The sequence below is a fragment of the Carcharhinus amblyrhynchos genome, chromosome 26 (genome assembly GCF_965287045.1).
Source record: "Carcharhinus amblyrhynchos chromosome 26, sCarAmb.v2.hapA, whole genome shotgun sequence".
Taxonomy (NCBI): domain Eukaryota; kingdom Metazoa; phylum Chordata; class Chondrichthyes; order Carcharhiniformes; family Carcharhinidae; genus Carcharhinus; species Carcharhinus amblyrhynchos.
In genome coordinates this window covers 25,468,075-25,492,946 of record NC_137349.1, presented here as the reverse complement: position 1 = coordinate 25,492,946, position 24,872 = coordinate 25,468,075, and the positions used below count along the sequence as shown (strand labels likewise).

At 42.7% G+C, this 24,872-nt stretch overlaps 1 protein-coding gene across 3 annotated transcripts in view; it reads left to right on the top strand.

The window, feature by feature from the left end:
- Nucleotides 1–24,872, top strand: part of slc1a6 (solute carrier family 1 member 6) — a 122,749-nt gene that overhangs the window by 48,649 nt on the left and 49,228 nt on the right. For all 3 annotated transcript variants that reach the window (XM_080213142.1, XM_080213141.1, XM_080213140.1), the window contains one exon: nucleotides 21,605–21,865. In XM_080213142.1, the coding sequence (XP_080069268.1) occupies nucleotides 21,649–21,865 (217 nt within the window). In that variant the 5' untranslated portion in view covers nucleotides 21,605–21,648. The remainder of the gene's footprint in view (nucleotides 1–21,604; nucleotides 21,866–24,872) is intronic.

Below are 24,872 nucleotides of genomic sequence, written 5' to 3'. Positions count from 1 at the left end.
CGACAAATTTTCCCCTCGTCTCGGTGCTAAATGACCCCTTATGCCAAGACTGCTTCCATGTTCCAGGTTCCTAGCCCCAGGAGGGGGAAATCAGACCCTGTCAAATCTTGTACATTTTCAATGAGGTTATCTCTTCTTATAAACTCCAGAGAGAAAAGGCCTAATGTACTGAGCCACTCATCTGAGAATAACTCCCTCATCTGAGGGACCAATCTAATGAACCTGTACTGCCCAGAACTAGGGGTCACTGCTTTAAAGTAAGGGGTGGTCTATTTAAGATGGAGATGAGAAGCCTCTTTTAGAGTGTCATGAATCTCTAGAACTTTCTTCCTCCAAAAGGCAGTAGAGGCAAAGTCTGAGTTTCTTCATTCACGGATCATGGGTGTTGCTGGCTGGCCAGCATTTATTGTCATGATGTGGATATGACAGCGTTGGACTGGGGTAAACACAGTAAAAAGTCTGACAACACCAGGTTTCAGTCCAACCGATTTATTGGATAGTAAATTCACTAGCTTTCGGGTTAGCCCCTTCGTCAGATGAATGACGAAGGGGCTAACCCGAAAGCTAGTGAATTTACTATCCAATAAATCGGTTGGACTGAAACCTGGTGTTGTCAGACCTTTTTACAGCATTTATTGCCCATCCCTAGTTGCCCTTGGAGGGCAGTTGAGAATCAGTCACATGTAGGCCAGACTGGGAAAAGAGAGCAGATTTCCTTCCCTAAAGGACATTAGTGAATCAGATGGGTTTTTCCAACAATTGACTGGTTTCATAACCATCAGTAGATTCTTAATTCCAGGCATTTTTTTTTATTGAATTCAAATTCCATATCTGTGTAGTGGGATTTGGATGTGAGTCCCCAGAAGATTAGCTGAGTTTCTGGATTAAAAATCTGGCAATAATACCATTAGGCCACCAGAGGTAGATAAATACTTAATAAGCAAGGCAGTGAAATGATGTCTGGGGTAGGCAGGAACGTGGAGGTTAAAGTTCGATAAGCCATGATCTTATTGATTGGTAGAGCACGCTTGAACGATCGAGTGGTCTAATACTCCGAGTTTGTACGTTCATGTGCTTCCGTTGCAGATATATCCTCCTTTTAAATCTGGAGACCAAAACTCTGATCTCAACAAATCTCTGCACAATTGTGACAAGACTCCTTTTATTTTAGTACTCAATCCCCTTGCAATAAAGTCCATTTGTCTTCCTAATTTTTTTTTGCTGTACTTGCATGCATTTTTCTTTGTTTCTTCTGTGAGTGCATCCAATTTCTCCTCTCTAAACATCAACATTGAGAAGTTTCACACCTTTAGAAAGATTCTGCTTTTCTATTTTTACCGTCAAAATAAATAACCTCAAACTTCCCTACATTGTACTCTTATTCACCGCCTTGCAGCCCACTTACTTAAGCTGCCTGTATCTCTTCAAAGCCTTTGTGTTCTCTCCGCATTCCCACCTAGCTTTGTGTCATCAGTAAACTTTTATAATTTCTGTCTCTAAATCATTACTAGAGATTGTAAATAGTCAAGTCCCTAGCATTGACCTCCCGCCAACCTAAAAATTTCACCTTTCTTCCAATCTGCTGCTTCCTATCCATGAACCGATTGTCTATTTATACCAACTCATTATCTCCAACCCTAGCAGCCCTTATCTGCTTATTAAACATTTGTCTGGTACCTTTTAACAAACAACTTTTAGAAATTCAAGAATATTTCCATCACTAGCAAGGCCAGTATTTTGTTGTGCATCCCAAATTGCCCTTGGGACGGTGATGGTGAATGCCTTTTTGGACTGCTGCAGTCCATCTGCTGTAGGTATACCACAGTGCTCTTAGGAAAGAGGTTCCAGGATTTGACCCAACAAAAGGGAATGGCAATTTAGTTCCAGCTAAGAATTGTGTGTGGCTTGCAGGGAAACTCGGTGGTGTTGCCCTGTATCTGCTGCCTCTCGAGCTGGCATTCTCCCCAAAAAAAAAATCCAAGTGTCGCATTCGCGTGAACTGGATGAAATCGCACTGGATTTTGTCAGTGGGAGTTTAAATATGAATCTCAAACACTGTACTCAGATGGCACTCGCGTGAATTGCACTGAAAATCTGGGTGGCACCTCTCACTGGAGGGGCTGGCAGCGTAGCTTTGAGTGGGCCACTGTGCACGTGCCTAGGTCAGCACATACGCAATGTCCCTGTCTGCAGCCAACCCTGTGACCCGCACGTTGCTACCGCTGCCCACCCCCAAACAATCTGCTTGCTGGCCCCTCAAACGTGTCCAGGCCCTGCCCTCCCACCCCAATCACTGGCCTCCCTCTGTTACTCAGTCCAAGTGCAGAGTGGCAGTGGGACCCCCATCTGCACTGATTGCCCTGGAGGCCTCAGCCCCTTGGCACTGCTCACCAGGCATGTGGTAATGCCAATGTGCTCCCTAGGCATTGGCACTTTGCTCCTTGGGCAATGCCAGGGGGCACAGGCTGGCATTGCCAAGGGGCCAAAGCTCAGGGGGCACCCAACCTTCTGAGGGTGGTGGGTGTTTTGATTGCCCCTTCCCCCTTCACTGTAGTGAGGTCACTAGCTCCCTGCAAGTGGGGAATTATGGTAGTCACTGTTGGGGTGAAATACTCCTCGTGGAGTGGGAGAGGTTAGTGGCCCAGAGAACTTAGTCCTGGGCTTGCTAATTTAAACCAGTTGTTCATGCTTGTTTGCATGTATAGTGTGGCTTCATGCCTATTTCAGGCACAGAGCTGACACTGTCAGAAATCCAGCACTGGGAGACGCTATTTGAGGTGGGACACCAGAACGGAACCTGCGCATCAAGCACCACTTGAATCTTCCAGCCCACTGTGCAAAGAATTCAGTGCAGTGAGATGGGAGAATCGCTCCCGGGTGTTGCAAGTTTGGAAGGTGATGTTGAAGGAGATTTGCTGCAGTGCATCTTGTAGATGGTGGAGAGCGAATGTTTAAGGTGGATGAAGTGCTTACCAAATGGGTTACTTTGTCCTAGATGGTATTGAACTTTGAGTTTTATTACAGTTGGACTCATTCAAGCAAGTTGGGAGGATTCCAGCATACTCCTGGCTTGCGTCTTGTAGATGGATCTTGGGGAGTCGGAGTGAGTTATTTGCCACAGAATCCTCAGCTTCTGACTTGCTGTTGTAATCACATTTATATATCTGATTCAGTTAATTTTCTGGTCAATGGTAACACCCAGGATGTTGTTTCCAATGGATTTCATCATTGGTAATGGCATTGAATGTCAAGCTGTTACACTTTTGGAGATGGTCATACTTTTGCACTCGCGTGCCATGAAAGTCACTTGGTACCTAATCAAGCTGAGCCTGAATGTTGTCCAGGTCTTATGGATGGCTTCAGTGCCTGAGGAGTTGCAAATGTTACTGAACACTCTGCAATCAGTGCATAATCCCACTCTGACCTCCTAGTGGAAGGAAGACCATCAATGAAGCAGCTGAAGGTGCTTGGGCCTAGGACACTCCCTGAGGAACTCCTGCAGTAATGTCCTGTTGTTGAGATTGGGCAAGATCATCATTCTTTGTCCTAGTTACGACTCCAACCAGTGGAGAGTTCCTGCTGCCCCCCCCCCCCCCCCCCCCTTCACATTGACTGACTCTCGTTTTGCTAGGGCTCCTTGATGCCACACTCGGTCAAATGCAGCCTTGGTGTCAAGTGCAGTTACTCTCTCCTCACCTTTTGAGTTCAGCTGTTCTGTCCGTGTTTCGGCCAAGACTGTAATGAAGTCATACTGGTTACATCCATTAAAAAAATGTCAAATGTGATTTCCTATTCCTAAAGACCTGTTGACTCTGTCTAACCTCCTAAGTGTAGTGTTCAAAGCTCCTTAATAAGAGATCAGCATTTTCTTGCTAATTGATGTCAGGCTAACTGGACTATAGTTCCCCCTTTTCTGTCATCCTCCTTTCTTGGATAGTGTTTTACACTTGCTAGCTTCTAATAGTCTGGGAATATTCTAGAATCTAGTGAACTTTAGAAAATCATAACCAGTTCTTCCACTAATCACTATGGCTAACTTTTTTTTTAGTTCTGTACAATGTGGGCTGTCAGGTCTGGAGAATTTGTCATCTTTTTAAACCTTTGGGTTTCTCCAATACTTTTCCTCTGATATTGTTTGCCTACTGTGTTGATCGTAAGGTACTGAGATGCAGTGATGGGATGGCACACAGACCTGGTGACAGCAATAGGTATCGCATTTCCAGTTGGCACTTAACTATGAAATGAGTTGGAGTCACCACTAACTGAAACGTCATGATAAGCTCTTTGAGTTTGCATCCTTTCCCTGTGTCAGCACTAACTCATGCCTTTGGTCTTCCAGAGATCTTTCATGGATGATAGAGGAGCTAATTAGGGAACAGGCTACTGAGTCCTCCATCAGTGCAGATAGAGTTGGTGGGCCCTCCATTTAAAGATATCCTTTTATCACGTGAGCAGGAGCTCTTGTTAGAGTCAAGGACAGCAATGGAGAGCCCCTGTCAGAGGGTGCAGGACACTCCAAACTCTGTCCAGCTTGACGTAGATGCAGACTGCCGAGGACCATGCACAAAAAACAAGATTGTAGAGCGGTATAGGGAATTTTGAGTTTGTCAGAATTTCGAATAGCCACGAGAGAGATGGGGTGAATCCATCTCCAGTGTGAATGCCATCGTATTTCCGGTGGTTATATTGATGCCGGCTCCATGGAGAGAATGGCAACCTACATAGAGACTCGGATACAGAAGACCACCAAATGTATTCTGGCCCTGACCAATAGTCTGCACGCTGACTGCCACTTTGTATGTGTAGGAGGAAAGCCTCACCTTGGTGGCTCAATACCTCACTGACATGCAGCAAAGCACTAAGTACGGGTGAGATGGGAACACTTCGGCCTTGCTGTTTTTCAGATGAGATGTAAAACTGTACTCTCAGATGGGTGTCAAAGATCCCATGGCATGATCCAGAGAATTCTGGTTTAATAGTTATCCCTCAATCCATGTCACTAAAAATAAACAGATTTCCTGGTCACCGTCTCATTGCTGTGCTGAAATTGATGTCATGTTGCCTACGTTGCACCATTGGCCATAACACACTTTGGAATGATCTGAGGTTGTAAAAGATGCTTTATAAATGTTGTTTGGACTATGATGTGTGCAAATTGGCTGCCATGTTTCCTGCAGTACACATTGACTACACTTCAAAAAACCTTAACTGGTTGTAAAGTACTTTGGGACATCTTCAGGTCATGGAAGATGTGTGGGATCTCATCAAGACTTATAAAATTCTAACAGGGCTAGACACGGTAGATGCAGCGAGGATGCCCCCAATGGTAGGGGTGTCCAGAACGAGGGGTCACAGTCTGAGGATGTGGGGTAAACCATTTAGGACGGAGATGAGACATTTCTTCACCCAAAGAGTAGTGGGCTTGTGGAATTCATTACCACAGGAAGTAGTTGATGCCAAAGCATTGAATGTTAGCTGGATATAGCACTTGGGGTGAATGGGATCAAAGGTTATGGGGCAATAGCAGGATTAGGCTATTGAGTTGGATGATCTGCCATGATCGTGATGAATGTCAGAACAGGCTTGAAGGGTCAAATGGCCTCCTCCTGCTCCAATCTTCTATGCTTCTGTGATTTAAATGCAAGTTTTTTTTTTCATTTTCAGTACAATGGCATGAGGAAGTATTTCCACCACGCAATACTCTTCCTGAAACTCCTTAGGCTGCTATTTCTTATTCATGGTGTGGCTATGAATTTATTTGGCAAAAATGTTCAAAATTGCATTTTTATCAACATAATAATGAAAGAATTGATTCTTCTTGATTTTGGAGCTTAGTAATATGTAGCATGGATTTGTTGCTGCGTAAGAATGGCCTTTGCTTTAAGAGAATCTTGTCCCTTTTCTGTATCTTGGAATAATTAGGTACTAATTCCTGTTGTTAAATTCTGAGTTTTTACAATGATAAGTAGATTATTAGGGTTGACTTTGTTCTGAGAATTTGTACCTGTTACGATTCCAGTACATATGTTTAAATGCAAATTCTAATATCTCCCAAAACTCTGAACGTTCTATCCCTCCATTTGCATCCTGAAACCACCTAAGGTTCAAATGCCACCGTGAATGGAATGTTAGGGTGTGATAACAATCCATTCTCCTTTCAGTGAAGTCCTGATTGGATTATTTTCCCACCTATTCATCCAACAAAATGTGATTGCTTTTGTATTTCTGTTAAAAGAAAGGTGAAAGAAGGTGAATTTCAAATGTGGCATTCTCTTAAAGGAGAGGGTAAAAGACATTTAAAGATGGTTATTGTGGTGACAGCAGCGAAATGTGTGGTGAACCATACATATGTATGGGCAGCACAGTGGTTAGCATTGCTGTCTCACAGTGCCAAGGACAGGGATTTGATTCCGGACTTGTGATACTATGGGAAGGTTGCACATTCTGTGTCTATGTAGGTTTCCTCCAAGTGCTCTGGTTTTCTTCCACAGTTCATAGGTGCATAGGTTAGGTGGATTGACCATGCTAAATTGCCCCTTAGTGTCCAAAGATGTGTAGGTTAAGGGTAAATGTGTGGGGTAGGGTGGGCCTGGGTAAAATCTCCTTTTGGAGAATTGGTACAGACTCAATGGGACAAATGGCCACCCCCTGCACTATAGGAATTCTATGTATGTTTGAACAGAAGGGTAAATATGCCTGCATGAGGGAAGGTGGGAGCTGTGTGATATTGATGGTCTTCATCTGAACCATACTGGAATGACTATTCTGGCAAGTTGTTAAACGTGTAGGGAGGACTTGGAATTAGATAGTAGAGCAGGGGATCGTGTTTGGGAAGATGTGATAATTGAAATAGAGGAGATAAGGCAAGACAGCAAGGTAGGAATAAGGGAAATGGTGATCAGAGCATATCAGGAAGGGCTAGAGTACACCAACAGATGAGGCTAAAAGTTACAAAAATAGTAAAAAGGCAGACTAAACTAATGCATAAAGCACTCGTAACAAGACAGGTGAATTGGCAGCACAAATGGCTATCAAATCGTACATTTGTTTCCATCACAGAGACATGGTTGCGGGCTGACAAAGTCTGGGACATGAATGACATGTATCCTTGAATATTTAGGAAGAATAAGAAGCCAAACAAAAAGGTAGGGGATAGCTCTATTAATAAAGGATGGCATAGGGAGATGACCTTGATCCTGGAGATCAAGACCTAGAATCAGATGAGAAATAGTAAAGGCAAGATTTCAGTTGTGGGAGTGACTTATAGACCTTCTAACACTAACCACACTCTAGAATAGGGTATGTAGGAAGAAATGATGTGCTTATGAGAAAAGTATGGCAAAAGTCATGGGTGATTTTAATTCGCGCAGTTTGGGTGAATCAGATTGGCAAAGGTTTCCTGGATGATGAGTTTGTGGAGTGATTTCCAGATTGTTTGTTTCTCGGAGCAACACATTCAAACCCCAACCAGGGAGCAAGTTATGCCAGACCTTATTATGAGCAACGAGACAGGATTAATTAATGACTCATCATGAATTCACGCACAGGTAGGAGTGATCTATATACAATTACATTTCACGTGCAGTTTGAGGGAGAGAGAGTGGATCGAAGACTAATTTTTTTGAGTGCAATTTAGTTATTGGGACGACATGGTAGCACTGCTGCCTCACAGTGCTAGGGACCCGGGTTCATTTCCCAGCTTGGGTCACTGTCTGTGTGGAGTATGCACGTTCTTCCTGTGACTGTGCTTGTTTCCTCTGGATGCTCCAGTTTCCACCCTCAATCCAAAGATGTGCAAGTTAAGTGAATTGGCTGAGCTAAATTGCCCCACTGTGTGGCAACAAGAGGATTTTCTGCAGTAACTTCATTGCAGTGTGACTAATAAAGAAACTTTATTTTATTACGGGGGCATGAAGGCAGAGCTGGCAGTTAACTGGGAAATTAGGTTAAGGCATAGGGTCTGTAGAGATGCAGTGGCAAAATTTCAAGGAGATATCTCAATACTCAAAAGAAACATTCCAATGAGAAAGGAAAACATTCATAGTTTGCCACAGATGGTGTGTTATTCTAATGAAGTTAATTATCTCAAATTGAAACGAAAAGGCATAATTCTGCAAAGGTGAGTGGCAAGTCAAAAGATTGGACAAAATATGAAGGATAGCAAAGAATAACTAAAAGATTAGTCAGGGGAGAGAAGGTAAGAATATGAGAAAGCTGGCTAGACATATTAAAAACAGCTTGAGAGTTTCTGTAGGTATTTAATTAAGCAAAGTGTAATTAGTGTTAGTCTAAAGAATTAATAATGGAAACTAAGGAAGTGGCAGATGATTGAATAGATATTGTGCATCTGACTTACTTCAAATAACATCCCAGTAATAACTGTCAATCAACAAGTGAAAGGGAGGAATTTAAAACAATTACTATCATCAAGAAAAGGAATACAAAAACCACTGGGACTGAAAGCTAAGAAGTCCCCGTAGCTTCATCTAGTACATCCTAGAGTCTTAAAAAAAATGGCTGCTGGGATAATAGATGCATTGGTTTTAATTTTCCAAAATTCCTTGCATTCTGGAAAAGTCCTATCAAATTGTAATATGACTCCCCTTCATTGCCAGGGACCCAGGTTCAATTCTGGCCTTGGGTGATTGTGTGCAGGCTGCATGTTCTCCCTCTGTCTGCGTGGGTTTCCTCCGGGTGCTCTGGTTTCCTCCTGAGTTCAAAGATGTGCTGGTTAGGTTGAGCAGCTATGCTAAATTGCCCTTAGTGTCTAGTTGACTAGTAGGGTAAATATGTGGGGGTTACAGGGATAGGGCTGGGTGTGATTGTTGGTGCAGAGTCGATGGGGTGAATGGCCTCCTTCCGCACTTTAAGGATTCTATGAAAGAAAACCAGAAACTACAGACCAGTTGGCTTAGGTCTGCCAAAGGAAAATTGCTGGAATCTATTACTAAGGAGGTTATGGTGAAACGTTTATAGAAAGTTTCAATACAATCAAGGCAGATTCAACATGGTTAATAGTGGGAACTCATGTTTGACTAAGTTTTTTTTTTTGGAGCTTTTTGAGCAATGTGGATAAAGAGGAGCCTGTGAATGTGCTCTCCTTAGATTTCCATTTGACAAGGTGCTACAAAAGGTTACAATGTGAAGTAAGAGCTATGGCAACACGTTAGTATGGATGGAGGATTGGTTAGCTAACTGGTAACCGAGAGTAGCATAAATGAGTCAGTTTCAGGTTGGCTAGAAGTGACCCATGGAGTGCTACAGGGATTAGTGCCAGTGCCTCAACTATTTACAAGCTGTATGACTCGAAGGGACTGAATGTGTGCTTCTATAATAACTCCAGGAGTCAACTGTAAAGGAACAGTGCTTTATTGCACAAACCTTTGAACACAAACAGGTTCTAACTGGAAAAATACAAAATTGGAACAACTTGGGGGGCCTGCTTTTACAGGGCTCAGTATACAAGCTCATTAACAAGCTTTGGCCCAACCTTTCCTCACAAGAAAATCCCTCCCTGTCCCAGGTATTGGTCTGACCTGATGAGTTAATTACCAATCCGTAGGGAGCTCATATTCAGTGAGTCCTACAGGGAGGTCAATCAGTAATTTCCACGCGCAAGTCATAGAGGTTATCGGAGTTGCTAAATTTGCTGATGAGACAAAGAAAGGTAGGAAAGTAAGTTGTAAAGAGAACTTGGAGTCTACAAAGGAACATAAGTTACGTGAGTGGGGAAAGAATTGGCAGATGCAGTATAATGTGGGAAATAGTGAACTTCTCCACTTTGGCAAGAAGAATTTAAAAAATCAGCATTTCATTTAAATGGGGAAAGATTGCAGATTTCTTGAGGCACAGAGCATTCTGGGTGTCCTGGTATGTGAATCACAAAAGGTTAGTATGCAAGTCAAGCAAGTGATTAGCAAGGCAAATAGAATGTTGTTTACTGCAAAGAGATTGGAATATAAAAGTAGGAATGTTTTGCTACAGTTGTACAGGGTATTGGTGAGACCACATCTGGAGTACTGTACAGTTTTGGTCTCCTTGTTAAAGAGAGGATATAAATACATCAGAATCAGGTCAGACCAATACCTGGGACAGGGAGGGATTTTCTTGTGAGGAAAGGTTGGAAAGGCTGGGCCAAAGGACATTGGAGTTTAGAAGGTTGAGAGGTGATCTTATTGAAACATAATGATCATGAGGGTAGATGTTGAAAGGATGTTTTCCCTTTTTTTGGGGGGGGAGGGGTACAGTTTAAAAATGAGTTCTACCATTTTAAGATGGAGATGAGAAGAGTGTTTTTTCTCGGGCGGCCGTGAATCTTTGGAACTTTTCCCTAGAGAGCAATAGAGGTGAGGCATTTGAATTTTTTAAGGCAGCGTTGCATAGATTTTTGACTAACAAAGGGAGTCGGGGGTTGCTGGAATGTAGAATTGGGGCCACAGTCAGGTCATCCACGATCTTACTGAATGACGGAGCAGGCGCGGGTCCGACTCCTGCTCCTAATTCATTCTTCCATATAGATTACCGTTCAGTTACTCGACAGTAAATTGTTCGATACGTCAAGCAATTTACAATTCAGGGCAGAACTGTTTTGTTCAGAGTTTCTATAGAATGGTTACACCAAGAAGAGAATGAAAGGGAATAAAGATGATGTGGGAGAAAGAGGAGCCAGGAAATGAGGGAAGTTTCACTGGGATTAAAACTAGCAAATTTCTCTAGTTTGTTACATTGGAAACCGGGTCAAATAGACACCCAGGACTGGTCACTAAATTACTCTACGAGTGTTCTATTCCAGATTTGTCTCCCACAAAAGCTGTCAATCCTCTGAGAAACTAATTTGCATTCCCTGATGTAGTTAGTTTCTGAAGAAAATGAAAATCCATAGCGATAATGTGAAACACGGCCCTCTATAAAATCATAGTATCAAAATGGGGCCAGTAGAAGGGAGGAGGGGTTAGTTTTGGACACTGAGCATAGGAGGAGACAGATATTAAAGGTAGGAAACTAAATGAAAGGGGACAGACAGTTATATCTTTAAAGCTTATTTATTAGACTTACATTAACACTACAATAAAGTTATGAAAATCCTCCAGTCACCACCTGATTGGCCATGCTAAATTCTCCCTCAATGTGCCTGATGTACCTAACCAGCACATCTTTTTGAACTGTGGGAGGAAACTGGAGCATCCAGAGGAAATCCATGCAGAAACGGAGAGAATGTGCAGACTCCGCATAGACAGTGACCCAAGCTGGGAATCGCACCTGGACCTCTGACGCTGTGAGGCAGCAGTGTTAATCATTGTGCCACCCATGATCAAGGCTTTTGAGCCTGGAACAGTCCATCGTTTTCCAGGTACGATATCAGAAGAAATCGAGAAGCATTCAGATAGGCAATTGAGAGATTGGATGGGTGGTCCTAGTGTGGCTGTCTGTTGGGGGAGCTAATGGTTTCAGTAGGTCTGAGGGAAATGTGTGGTGCAAATATTTGGAGCTGGAAAGAAAGTAAAAATTTCCAGAACACATGGTTACTTTCTATGCCATGTGTAAAGTTTCTCATTGCAGGGGAATTGGCAACTGAGGGTGTTGGAAGAGCTAATGTTGAAATGGTTTTGAGTTTAGTAGATATTCTGGTTGGAGTTTTATGGCCCCACCTGCCATGTGAATTGGAGTGGGGGAGGGGCAAACAGTAGGAAGGTCTGTGGACCTCAGGCAGGATTTTATGGTTTCAGGGCAAGTGAGGCCATAAAATCCCTCACCACTGCCACCCCCCATCCCCCTGCAATTGCTATCTGTCTTTCTCATAATCTCTGGGGTTGAATCTTTCTCATGGAGCCAGATAGAGGAGGGCAACTGTTACCAACAAAAGACAATTACAGCAACACAATTTCTCACTTCAAAGAACCTTGGCTCAGCAATTGCTCATCCAAATTACTTATAGGCATTGAAATTTTCATATTTATGACTAACATTAACGGAAGTGATGAAAAATATGTAACATTTTGATTATGATTTTAAATCAGTATACCTCTTCCTGGCAGATTCCTCCTATTCCTGTCTTGAGAAACTTGCATCTTGCAGGAAACATTGCTTTTGGGACTTTAAGAAATCTTTTGCCACTGCTTTGTTACATAATTAAAAACTTCCAGTTCTAATGGTCCTCGGCTGAAGTGAATTGGGTATTGACTGAATGCTTGGAGACCAGTTATCAGTAGCATTTGGGGGAGATGGTGGCTTAGTGGTATTATCACTAGACTGTTAATCCAGAAACTCGCTAATGATCTGGGGACCTGGGTTCGAATCCCATCATGGCAAATGGTGAAATTTGAATTCAACTTAAATAAAAATCTGGAATTAAGAATCTACTGCTGACCACCAAACCACTGATTGTTGAAAAAACCCATCAGGTTCACTATTGTCCTTTTAGGGAAGGAAATCTATCGTCCTTACCTGGTCTAGCCTATGTGTGACTTCAGATCCACAGCAATGTGGTTGACTCTCAACTGCCCTTGGGCAACTTGGAATGGGCAGAAAATAATGTGTGGTGAGCGATGTCCATGTCCCTCGAATGAATAACAAAAATTTGCTGAGATCCCTGCTCAGACCTCTTGTTTGTTTTGCTACTTTCATTCATACCCTAGATGTAGTTACTGGAAGAATGATTTATGTGCATGTATTAGGACTGTAGAGGGTGGTTACCTGCACAAGTAGATCCCTCCTTTGTCAAATGATGGCCAGTGAAGCAGTTTATCTTGGATTGCAATGGGATCAATTGGGCCAGTGGGCTGATGAATGGTAGATGGAGTTTAATTTAGACAAATGTGAGGTGATGCATTTTGGTAGATTGAACTGGGGCAGGATTTACTCAGTTAATGGTAGGGCGTCGGGGAGAGTTACGGAACAGAGATCTAGGAGTACATGTTCATAGCTCCTTGAAAATGGAGTCACAGGTGGACAGAATGGGGAAGGAGGCATTCGGCATGTTTGGTTTCATTGGTCCGAAGAGTTGGGAGGTCTTGTTGAATTTGTACAAGACATTGGTAAGGCCACACTTGGAATGCCCTGTATAGTTCTGGTCACCCTATTATAGAAAGGATATCATTAAACTAGAAAGAGTGCAGAAAAGATGTACAAGGATGTTACTGGGACTTGATGGTTTGAGTGATAAGGAGAGGCTGGATAGACCGGGACTTTTTTCTCTGGAGCGTAGGAGGCTTAGGGATGATCTTATCTAGGTCTGTAAAATAATGAGGGGCACAATAAGGTAGATGGTCACATCTTTTCACAAAGGTAGGGGAGTTTAAAACTGGAAGGCATATATTTAAGGTGAAGGGAGAGATACAAAAGGGTCCAGGAGGGCAATTCTGTCAGAGTGGAGAGTGTCTAAAACTAGCTGCCAGAGTTAATAATAGAGGCAGGTGCAATTTTGTCTTTAAAAAAGCATTTAGACAATTAGACAGGGGTAAGATTGGTATAGAGGGTATGGGCCAAATGCATTGGGACTAACTTAATAGTAAAAACTGGGCAGCATGGACAGTTGGGCCAAAAAGCCTGTTTCCATGCTGTAAACATTTATAATTCTATGCTGAACTTGGAAGTTTAGTGTTCCTCAGTAATTTTACTGAAGTTTATAAAACAGCGAAGGGTACATGATTGTGTATACGTGGATCAATTATTTCAACTGAATAGGTAGAGATCACATTTAGAAATTATTTATGGGCAGAATTAAATAATCTGATTCTTCATTTCCACAGATCCACTATTGCCTGGGGAGTAGATCGCAGGCTTATGTGGCAAATGGTAGTTGATTTCCTTCAAGAGCAATCAAGGCCTGTTTCTGACTGAGGAAGATATCATCTTGTATACAAGAGTTAGGTACACTAATAAAAATCAGGATCGATATGATCTCCTGGACAAGTTCAGATATCTAAGAGTCAGGAAGGAATTTGCCAATTTTACTTCCCATAGGTGTCTGTTTTTTTTTGCCTGGAGTTTTTTATGGCTTTCAGCGAGTGTGTATCATGATGCATAAGGCTCCGCAATTATTCAGGAACAGGCACGAGAACCGGTTGGCTCTTTTTCTGTCCATTATTTTTGCATGTTCATACCAGAAGGTAACAGGTCTCAGCTCCATTTTCCTCACTAAAATGCATTGTAGATGGACGTTTTTGTCTCTCCTACTGCCTGTTATATTGGGCAGTGATTTACCCCTTGGTTAATTTGAGATTTCAGCTGTGGGTTAGCTTGACCATTCAAATGTCGATGGAGTCCATTGAATCTCTACCATGCAGAAGGAGGTCATTCAGCCCGTTGAGCCTACATAGACCACAATCCCACCCAGGCCTTATCCCCATAACCCCACGTCATTAACATAGCTCATCCCCTGACACTAAGGGTCAATTTAGCATGGCCAATCCACCTAACCCACACACCTTTTGGACTGAGGGGAAACCAGAGCACCCAGAAGAAACCCACGAGTGTTTGGGCTAACTTATGAATTTTCGTAAAGTTAGCTTAAGACGCGATGGCTTTACTTTCTTCTTTTAACTGCTGATTTTCAGTGGATGCAGTTGAGAAGGGCTATAGGGAGGTTTATTTTTTCTATGTAATGTTTTGTCTGAGATTCGGATTTGATACAGAAGAAATTACAGGACAAAGCAAATATTTTTCAAAATCAAAGCTATAAAGAGTGATTACTGTTGTTAAGAGAAAATAACAAAGAATAAAATACTTTCTACAGCCATACTGATATTAAACAGAACCAAATCCAATGATCCCATTGTCTCAAAACTAAAATAATAAGGCTTATATGGCTTTCCTATCTTGCCTCAGAATAGTTCACTAATCCCATCATCTGTAGCCAGGTACAAAATATAATCATAAAAGGCAAATGGAGTGTTAGAATTTATAGCTTGAACATTAGAATATAAATGGGCAGATGCTATGCTCCACTCTCCAAAGCCCATGGGCTGGACAGCTAGGCCAGACACAACTGGATAATCTAAATTGAACAACAGCCTCTGCAACCAGGCCTGATGGGAATTTGGACAGGCTAAGTTGAAACACTTGGTCAGTGGTGAGCAAGGGCAAGTCTGGACTTGCCTTGGAGGCTGGAACCAGAGGTACTCAACCCTGATCAAATAATTAACCCTAAATTGACCCTTAGGTGTCAGGGGATGAGCCATGTTAATTACGTGGGGTTATGGGGATAGGGCCTGGGTGGGATTGTGGTCTATGCAGACTCAATGGGCTGAATGACCTCCTTCTGCACAGTAGAGATTCAACGGATTCTATTGACATTTGAATGGTCAAGCTGACTCACTGCACAATATGACCAGCAGTAGGAGAGATAAAAGCATCCAGCTATAATGCATTCTAATGAGGAAAATGGAGCTGAGACCTGTTACTTTCTGATATGAACATACAAAAATAATGGACAGAAAAAGATCCAACTGGTTCTCGTGCCTGTTTCTGAAGAATTACAAAGGCTTATGCATCAGTGTTTGTGTATTCCCCAGTTTTGGCAAGACTCTAACATCTCAAATATTCGCCATGGAAAAGAGACTACATACACCTGAGGATGAACACCTACAGGCCTTTGAGTCTTTCATGCATGGATAAGAATCCCCTTGGGTGCTGTGACCCCCACCCAGTAACCTCATTGGTTGGAAGCCAGAGAACCTTCCAAAAGGACCTTCCAATTGGGGGTAAGAGTCACCTGGAGGTGCCCCTAGTGAAAACTCAACCTCCAACAAAAAGCCTGTGTCGGCAGTAGAGAGGGAGAGAGATAGTGAGGAAACAGCAAAGACTTGAGACCAACCTTCAATAAATGGAAGATCCTGAATTCGGAACTTGGCACAGACCCAAGACTAAGATTCATAGCTGGTGGAGCGAGCCTGACCGGCTGAATCTCATGGGTAGTATCTAGGTCTTGGATAAATTTAAGATAGTTAGTTATTTGAGTTGAGTGTCGTAAGAAGTTTGGTACCATAGTATTGAAATAAAGACCAAAGTATAATTACAAGTCGACCTTCGTCCTTGTGAGTAAGAGCAACTGGGTGAATAAGTTTCAGTGTACACTTTTTGAAGTGTCTAATTTCCGGACATGAGAATCACTGAATTCCCCACTACCAGTATCCCAGTGGTTATCTTTGACCAGAAATTGAACTGAACTAGCCATGTAAAGGTTGTCTACAAGAACTGGTCAGAGGCATGAATTTCAGCAGACATTAATTCCCCTCCTGACTCACCAAAGCTTGTCCACCACCTACAAGGTACAAATCAGGAATGTTATAGGACACACTTTATTTGCCTGATGAGTACAACTCTAATAAAACAAACTTAACACCATCCAGGACAAAATGGTCTGCATGCTAGCACCCAGTCCATCTCCTTTAAATATTCACTTCCTCCTCCACAGGCACAGTGGAGGCAGTGTGTGCCATCTACAAAACATACTGCAGCAATTCATCAAGGCTCCTTCAACAAAACCTTCTAAACCACAATATTTACCACTTCAAAGAACTAGGGCAGCAGATGGATAGGAACACCAACACTGTCCCCCTCCAAGCCACTTACAATCCTGACTTTGAATCATATTGGTGTTCTTTCGCTATCACTGGGAAATAATCCTGGAACCCACTCCCTAAAGGCATTGTAGGTGTACCTGCACCACGTGGATTGCAGCAGTCCAAGAAGGCGGCTTACCACTGCCTTCTCAAAGGAAATTATGCAGAGCCCTAGCCAGCTGTGCCCACGGTCATGAAAAAGAACTTTTAAAATGTGGCGCTAGTGTGCAACCCGCTCCCATGAAATGCAATGGATGCTAGTTTAATTAATAATATTAGGTCTGAGAGCAATGGGCTACTGTAAGCCAAGGGGATTGAGGGATAGGGAACCAAGGCAAGTGAATAGAGTTGAGGTACAGATCAGACATTATCTCATTGAATGACAAAACAGACTCAAGTGTTTGAATGGCTTATTCCCTTTCTTCACACCCAAAAATTCTGGCTGGGAATTTACCAGCTCACTCTGCCCATTGATGGGCGGAGCAAGCTGGTAAAATTGCTCGAGAATCAGGATCACTCCCAATTTCTTGGGTCTCACGATCTTATGATGGCCGGATTTCAATCGAGGTCAGCCTCTCACTGGAAACGAGCGAGAGGCTGAATAAATTAAGAGAATGTATAGTCACGTTTATTTGCATGTGTTTAGTGAGCCCGGTGCTCAGTTGTCCATGCTCACTTGCCTTTATGGCCTCGCCAGAAGAGGTTCTCTCCAGCAAGGAAAACACCTGATCTCCATGAACAGGAAACAATCGTGTTGGCGTCACTGGTAGGACAGGAGGTCAAGAGCAAAGAGGGGGCGGGGTGTAGTTGCTGCTTGGGCAGTGCCAATGTGGCACCTTGGCAAAGCTCTGGGCATCATGCCACTGACCACTGGGGCCTGAAAGAGTGGCCCAATCGGGGCAGCTATGCATCTGCTTGCGATTGATGGGGGGAGTGGCGGGGGGGCCTCTGTGCACTCTGCATCATGATCAGATTGACATGGAGGGGTCGCAATTGGTCTGGGTGGCGTATGACTCGGCAGGGGCTAGATATTCATGCGTTGTGGGGCTTGACCACAAGCCCACACAATTGCAGTAGTGGGGGCGAGTTTTTGAAGCTGCCTGTAACAGCAGGGGCCTGACAGTTCTCTTTCTGTCTGTCAGAACCCTGCTGTTGTAGTTGCGCATGTGCAGTAGTTCCCTCTGGCTGGTGAATTGAGCCAAGCCCACTGCCTACAGCAACTAGAAATGTTCTAGCCCTTTTTTTTTCAATGTTTAAGTATGTAAGATTGGGCATGAAAACTCACCCGAAAAACGGATTAGGAACTGTCCCATTTTCATGCTAACAGGACACTTAAAAAAACTCATTAAAATTCCACGCTCTGGCTCTAAGTAGCTTGAAATATGTATTTCTGGGAGTTGACCATTAAGCTGCCATAATAATATGAATTCAAATATAATTTGAATCTGCAGCAAATGTAGGGCAGGCTAGGAGGCGGGTCCCAGGTTTATCTCTGCCAGGACAGGAATTGAACCCACACTGTTGATGTTATTCTGAAGCACACAGGAGCCAACTGCTCTCAGCGGGACGGGAGGTTGAAGCAGAAGACTGGAGGATGGCAGATGTCATCCCTTCAAAACAAGGAAATAGATAAAGTGAGAAATTATAATCCAGTTCGGTTTAATTGAAACAACTAAAATGTTAAAATACAGAATTAAGCAGGTGAACAAGTTAATGAGCCAGTCAGCTTCACTCAGCATTGATTGTAGAAGGGAACCCAGACTTGATTAACTTCCAGGAATGCTTTGAAACAACACAGAAGGAGATAAAACAAAATAGAACTGATGTGATTTGCATAGATTTTCAAAACTCAAGGTACCATGTAAGAGAATTATGGTAATAAAAATCTGGTCAGAAAGATATAAAGATAGATGACGAGTTGGAAGCAAAGGATGGAGCTTGTATGTATTTTTTATCTACATCTGCAATCTTATCAGAGCAGACATAATCTGGCATGTAGCTCTCCCAGGAGGGTTGGAAGTAATTACCAGGTCTAAGTGAAGCAAAGGCATATTCCAGCGGTCAGCTTACACTGTAAAGGTGTCAAAAAACTGGAAAGAAATTTTTTTGTGTTAATGAAAATGAATCTTAAACTATTTGATTATCTAAATACTATGTAGCATATGACTAGGAGGTGTATGCCACGATGACTTTATGTTCAAGTGCCAACAAGAATATGGAAAACAACTGTCATCTGTTTCAGTGAGGTGGGGGGGGGTCATAGAATTTATATAGTAGAAATCGGTTTTGTTGTTCTCTTTGACAAGTATTGACAAACAACATATGTGAATTTTAGATTGTATTTGGAGTTGATAGGGAAGCTGCCTTCTTGTCATGAACAATAATTGGTCATTCTTGCATTTGTATATGTAGATAATGCAGCACAGCCACATCTTTTTGCAAAGAGGAAGAATAAAACTGGTCGGATTGCATTGCACTCAAAGCTTTAATCAAAGCAAGACCTAACATTGTAAACAACAATGCAAAGCAGCATTGTGTGTCCATATGTTCCTTGTATTGAAGACCTATTAATATTGTCTACTTTTTCATATATTGGGAGCTTCCTCCTGAAGACACAGATGATGAAATTCATCATTTCCTTCAATACAAATGAGGAGGAGGAGTATTTGATGACCAGGATCTCAAACCTGAGACCAAAGTCATGGTTCACTGGGCAGCAGCGATTCCCGCTATCCGAAATGATTTAGTGGCTTGGACAATGTAGTACAGGCACCTCCAAAGAACTGGAGAGGTACCATCAGCAATGCCTTCTCAAGATCCTCCAAACCTGGTGGCAGCAATCTGCCAAACAATAGACAACATATCCAGTATCAATGCACCAATTACTTAAAACCAGCCCCTCTATGCAGGGCATGTTGTTTATATCCTGACACCCCCAAAGTGACTGCTTTACTCAGCCCTCTATTCCCAGGAGGATAACCATGCTTTCAAGATGTTCTCAATGTATCACTGAAGTCTAAGGAATGTCTTGTACAAGTTCAGTATAACCTCTTTGTTCTTACACTTTATGCTACCACTGAGAAAGCTGAGGATGCCAGATGCTTTATTAACCATTCTCTCCACCTGTCTTGCCAAATTTTAATGACTTGTGCATTTATTCACCCAGGTCCCTCTGCTCCTGCGCACCTTTCAGAGTTGTAGCCCTTTTTTATATTGTGTCCCTGTATGATATTCCAACCAAAATGAATCATCTCACACTTCTCCATACTGAACTTTATATGCACCTACCTGCCCATTCCACCAGCTTGGGTACATCCTTTTTGAAGTTCGACATAATTATGTTCACAGTTTACAATGCTACTGAGTTTTATATTGTCCACTGCACACTGAGATCTAGACCATTAATAACAAAAAAAACCTTCCTCTAACCCAATTTAATGGTTAATAGTGACTAACCATTACTTGCTTTTTCCAATGACTTGGCCAGTTTTGTTTCTATCTTGTCCTTTTTGTTCCAAGAGCTATACAAGTCTGTGCTGTGGAACTGTATTGAATGCCTTTTGGAAGTCCGTATACGCCACATCGACATCGTTCCCCTCGTCAACCTTCTATGTTACCTCTGCAAAAAACTCCAAGTTAGTTAAGTTCTGGAAGGAATATAGTTACATCTTTATTCCTTCTGTCTTGCAAAGCAGGTTGATGACTTTAGCCAAAGCACTGAGTTGCCTTTTGGATGTGGGGCTGGTTGTCAAATTATTTTTGATGGTTACAGATTATGTCTAACACAATTTCCTTTTTTATTTTAAATGGGTTAGGGTTTCTGTTAAAACTTTGGAATACTGTATTATCCCTGTGTTCACTATGATCAACAGCAGCAATCTGCAGCCTCATATGTCAGGTGTATGTAATATATTTAACAAAGATGTTAAGTTGTGTCAAAAGTACCCTCTAAATGTTAAGTACTTGCAAAATCTATTTTCAGACAATAGGTTAAAAGATTACACTATTATTGTCTAACATGAGACATGTATGAATTATTTTTAAATCTGAACGTGACAAAGTGTTAGTGTGCAAATTTTCATGCTTTATTTTCATCCAAGTGTTCAGCTTAGCATCATGCACACAGTGCCCTAATCTGAAGATACTTGGGCAGCAGGTTCTCTTTGAATTTGTGCTTTTGCTTCAGAAACCGACAGTTTTCATGGGATACATAGAATCCCTACAGTGCAGACAGAGGCCATTTGGCCCATCGAGCTTGCGCCAACGACAATCCCAGACCTTATCCCGTAACACCACACGTTTACCCGACTAATCCACCTGACACCAAGGAGCAATTTATCATGGCTAATCTACCTAACCTACACACTTTCGGACTGTGGGAGGAAACCGGAGCATCCAGAGGGGAAACACGCAGGCATGGAGAATGTGCAAACTCCATACAGACAATGACCCAAGCCGGGAATCGAACCCGGGTTCCTGACACTGAGGCAACAGTGCTAACCACTGTGCCACCCATTTTAGTGAAACATTGATTAAGTATAAACTACAATGAACTTTGATTCAATCATTTCACCAATAGTTTTGCCATGGCGATAAACTTGATCCTTTTTTTCACAATTACCGATAAGTTTCTTGTTCTGTGTAATACGGGTTCAAATCCAAACTGCACTATTTTACTCCAATGAGAGCTGTATACAACTTTCACCCATTGCCTTCACTAAAAACATGTTTGTTCACTCAGATTTTTGGCAGAAAAGCTGGCTTGTTGGGGGAGATTGGAAAGAGTTTGCAAAAAAAACATTGTATTTTTGCTTTGGGAAGTGAAATTAAAAGTTCCAAATGTAGAAGGTGTAGCACTGGCAAAGAGGGAGGCATCACACTGGGGAAGTACATGCCTCAGACTGGGGCACTCAGCCATGTTTGGCTTTCACAAGTAAGGGGAAGGTTCAAGATTCCAGTTCGGTTGCTGCTTGAACTCTTGTTTGTTTTTTGTCTGACTGGCAAACTTGATTTCCTTCTCTTTCTCCCTTCTCTCTCCAAAGTTGCCCACGAGTGGAAGTGGTCGGGCCTGGTGCTGGAGCTGAACATGAGTGAACGGCAGACTAATGTGAACAGCCTCTTCCTGAATGAGGATTCGGCCAAGCGGAGCACTGCAGACAGTCGAGTCCAGCGCTTCCAAAAGGCTGTAAGGAAGCGAGCTGGCCGGGCGAAGAAAAGCTTGAGCGACATCAGTTGGCAAAGCGTGCTGAGCTTTGTCAAGAAAAATGCCTTTGTCCTCTTAACTATCTTTGCGGTCATACTGGGTAAGAAATACCAATTCGTAAGAACTGAGTAATCGGTATGTAGCATTTGGGCACAAATTACTTAAACAGTCTTGACCGAGTTATGAACCTGCTACCATCAGATTTTTGAATGGGTCTACCTTATTATTAAGCTGATCTTTCTCTACATCCTAACTATGACTGTAACACGATATTCTGCACCCTCTCCTTTCCTCCTCCCCATGCAAAAATCTGATCATATTTAGTGAGACAGGTTGGAGATAAATTTACTTTGTATTTCACCTTACTGAACCTGATTTTGGACTGCTTGGAGGGACAGTATGGCCAGGATTTTACCGTCCCGTGCTTCATAGGAACCGGAGTGGGCAAGGGGTGGACAGGGAAGGTCCGTTGACCTTTGAGCAGGATTTTATAGTTTCAGGACAAGTGAGGCCATAAAATCCCACCCTATATGTTTGTTATGCCAGCACATATCTCACGTAGATGGGCAGAAATATGTAAAGGTGAGATTATTGTAGCCCCAGATGATCATAGGCTGCCCTCCCCTATCTGTCTATCACCTATTAAAATAGGTACATGAGTTGTGAACTACATTGCAAACAACCATATAAACATTTCTTATTGAAATTTAAAATGTCCACACTTACCTGTGAATGTAATTTGGATTCTTCTCTGTGATTCCTGTGCGTTTTCAGCATTCATCTAATCACTGATTTATGTAACGCCCCCACTTAGAACCGCATATTTTCCCTGTATGTTCCAAATTTAGTTCTGCTGTGGATGTTGTCTTGAGTTGGTGGTTTTAGTTGCTTCTGTAAGCAGTCTTAGTTTTATAGAACAAGTTCCCCGGAATCCATTTGTGTGGTTGCAGGATCTGAGACAGTAAAAATAAAACTGCTTTGTCTACAATAGATGACCATGCCTCACGTGCATGCACTTCTTCAATCTCTCTGAAGGTGGACCCAGTAAACAGTGGATGAGATGAAGTTTTGGTTTAAATCATGAACTGCTTTATTTTGCAGTAAGGTAAAGCACTTACAACAAGGCGGTACAATCAGAATTCATGAAATGATGCAAAGGAAGGAAAATGTAACATTATGTCCACTCTGGTCATTTTAGTTCATTTAAACGGAACTCTCTGTCTGCATGCTGTGCTGTGGAGATGCCGGCGTTGGACTGGGGTAAACCCAGTAAGAAGTCTGTCAACACCAGGTTAAAGTCCAACAGGTTTATTTGGTAGCAAAGGCCACTAGCTTTCGGAGAGCTGGCTGTCCCTTTGTCAAGTGAATGGGAGTTAAAATCAGGACAATCCAGCAAATAGGTGCTGTGCCCAGCTCAGAGCGGACCCTTCCTCCCTAAAGTCTGTCCTTCCCGTCTCCAACAAATAACCTTATGGTGCCTGTGTTTTACAAAAGCCTGTTTCAGAAATTAGACAGTCCTCCAAAATTATAGCTCCACAGTGCAAGATATCTTACCTAGGCAAGCTAACATTAACTATAGTTCAATCTCTGGGGAAAAATAATTCTGTTAGGTATTTAACAGAGATGGGCAACTAGGCCAGCCAGCGACACCCATGTTCCACGAATGAATTTAAGAATTAACCCTCCCCTTATCTGTGTACCTCTTTTTGACATGAGATGAGGTTGCCCTGAAAACCCCACTATTTTAAAAAAAAACAATTTTTTCCTGCATTTTCCCATTATAATTACTTGTGCAACTTCTGTAGATTCCTCTTGCATGTTTGTCACATGTCTCAATCCTCAATCCATGAATCCCGCTTCACATGTTTTCCACATAGCCTATAATGAGATCCAATATATCCCGTCACCCTGAAAGTTTCATTGCTTTCTGCTGTAGGGTGTTGGGTACATCTCACTGTTTTAGTAAAGTCTTTGCTGTCTGAAACAGGTTAATGGTGAGTTTAAGTATTTACAAATATACAGTTTAAAGGATAGTGAGGTTTAGCGCGCTCACCTCTGTGTGAGCAATGGATGCCTCCTGCCAGGTTCCAGCATCCCCTGTGACTTTGGCATGCTATTGGATGTTGCACTATCTGTCCAGTGGCTGGAGGTGAAATCTACTGTCCTTACCTCACCCAAGGCCGGAATTGAACCTGTGTTCCTAGCACTGAGGCAGCAGTGCTAGCCACTGTGCCACCTCAGTAGGTTTTATTGAAGCTTTCACAGTCTGAAGTAGATTAACTGTAAGTCTTTATCAATTACTTGGAGCTATTTGCAATTATATGGTGACAGTGTCATAGAATCACTACAGTGCAGAAGGAGGCCATTCGGCTCATCGAGTCTGCAATGACCACTATGCCACCCAGGCCCTATTCCCATAACCTCACATATTTACCCTGTTAATCCCCCTGACACTAAGGGTCAATTTTAGCATGGGCATTCAACCTAATCCATATATCTTTGGACTGTGGGAGGAAACCAGAGCACCCAGAAAGCCATGCGGACATGGTGAGAAAGTGCAAACTCAACACTGATGATGGCCAAGACCGGAATTGAACCTGGGTCCCTGGCACTGTGAGGCACCTGGGCTAAACACTGTCACCATGCTGCCCAGCCCCCATACTTGGGTCTGCGTGTGACTGTCCAGTGCCACACTAATCCCAAGGTGTGGGTCATGTATTCTCTTACATCACTCTGCACATTAACCCTTTCTGTGCCCAGTGTGGCATGGTGGCACAGTGGTTAGCACTGCTGCCTTACAGCGCCAGGGATTCCTGACTTGGATTGCTGTCTCTGTGAATTCTGCATGTTCTCCCCATGTCTGCGTTTCCCTCGGGTGCTCCAGTTTCCTCCCCACAGTCAAAGATGTGCTGTTTAGGTGCACTGACCATGCTAAATTCTCCCTCAGCACTCCTGAACAGGCACTGGAGAGTGGCGACTTGGGGGTTTTCATAGTAAATCCATTGCACTGATAATGTAAGCCTATATGAGTCAATAAATGTAAACTTAAAACCCTTGTACTTCTTTATTCAAGAAGTCTTTGGGTGGGATTTTCCGAGCAAAAATCT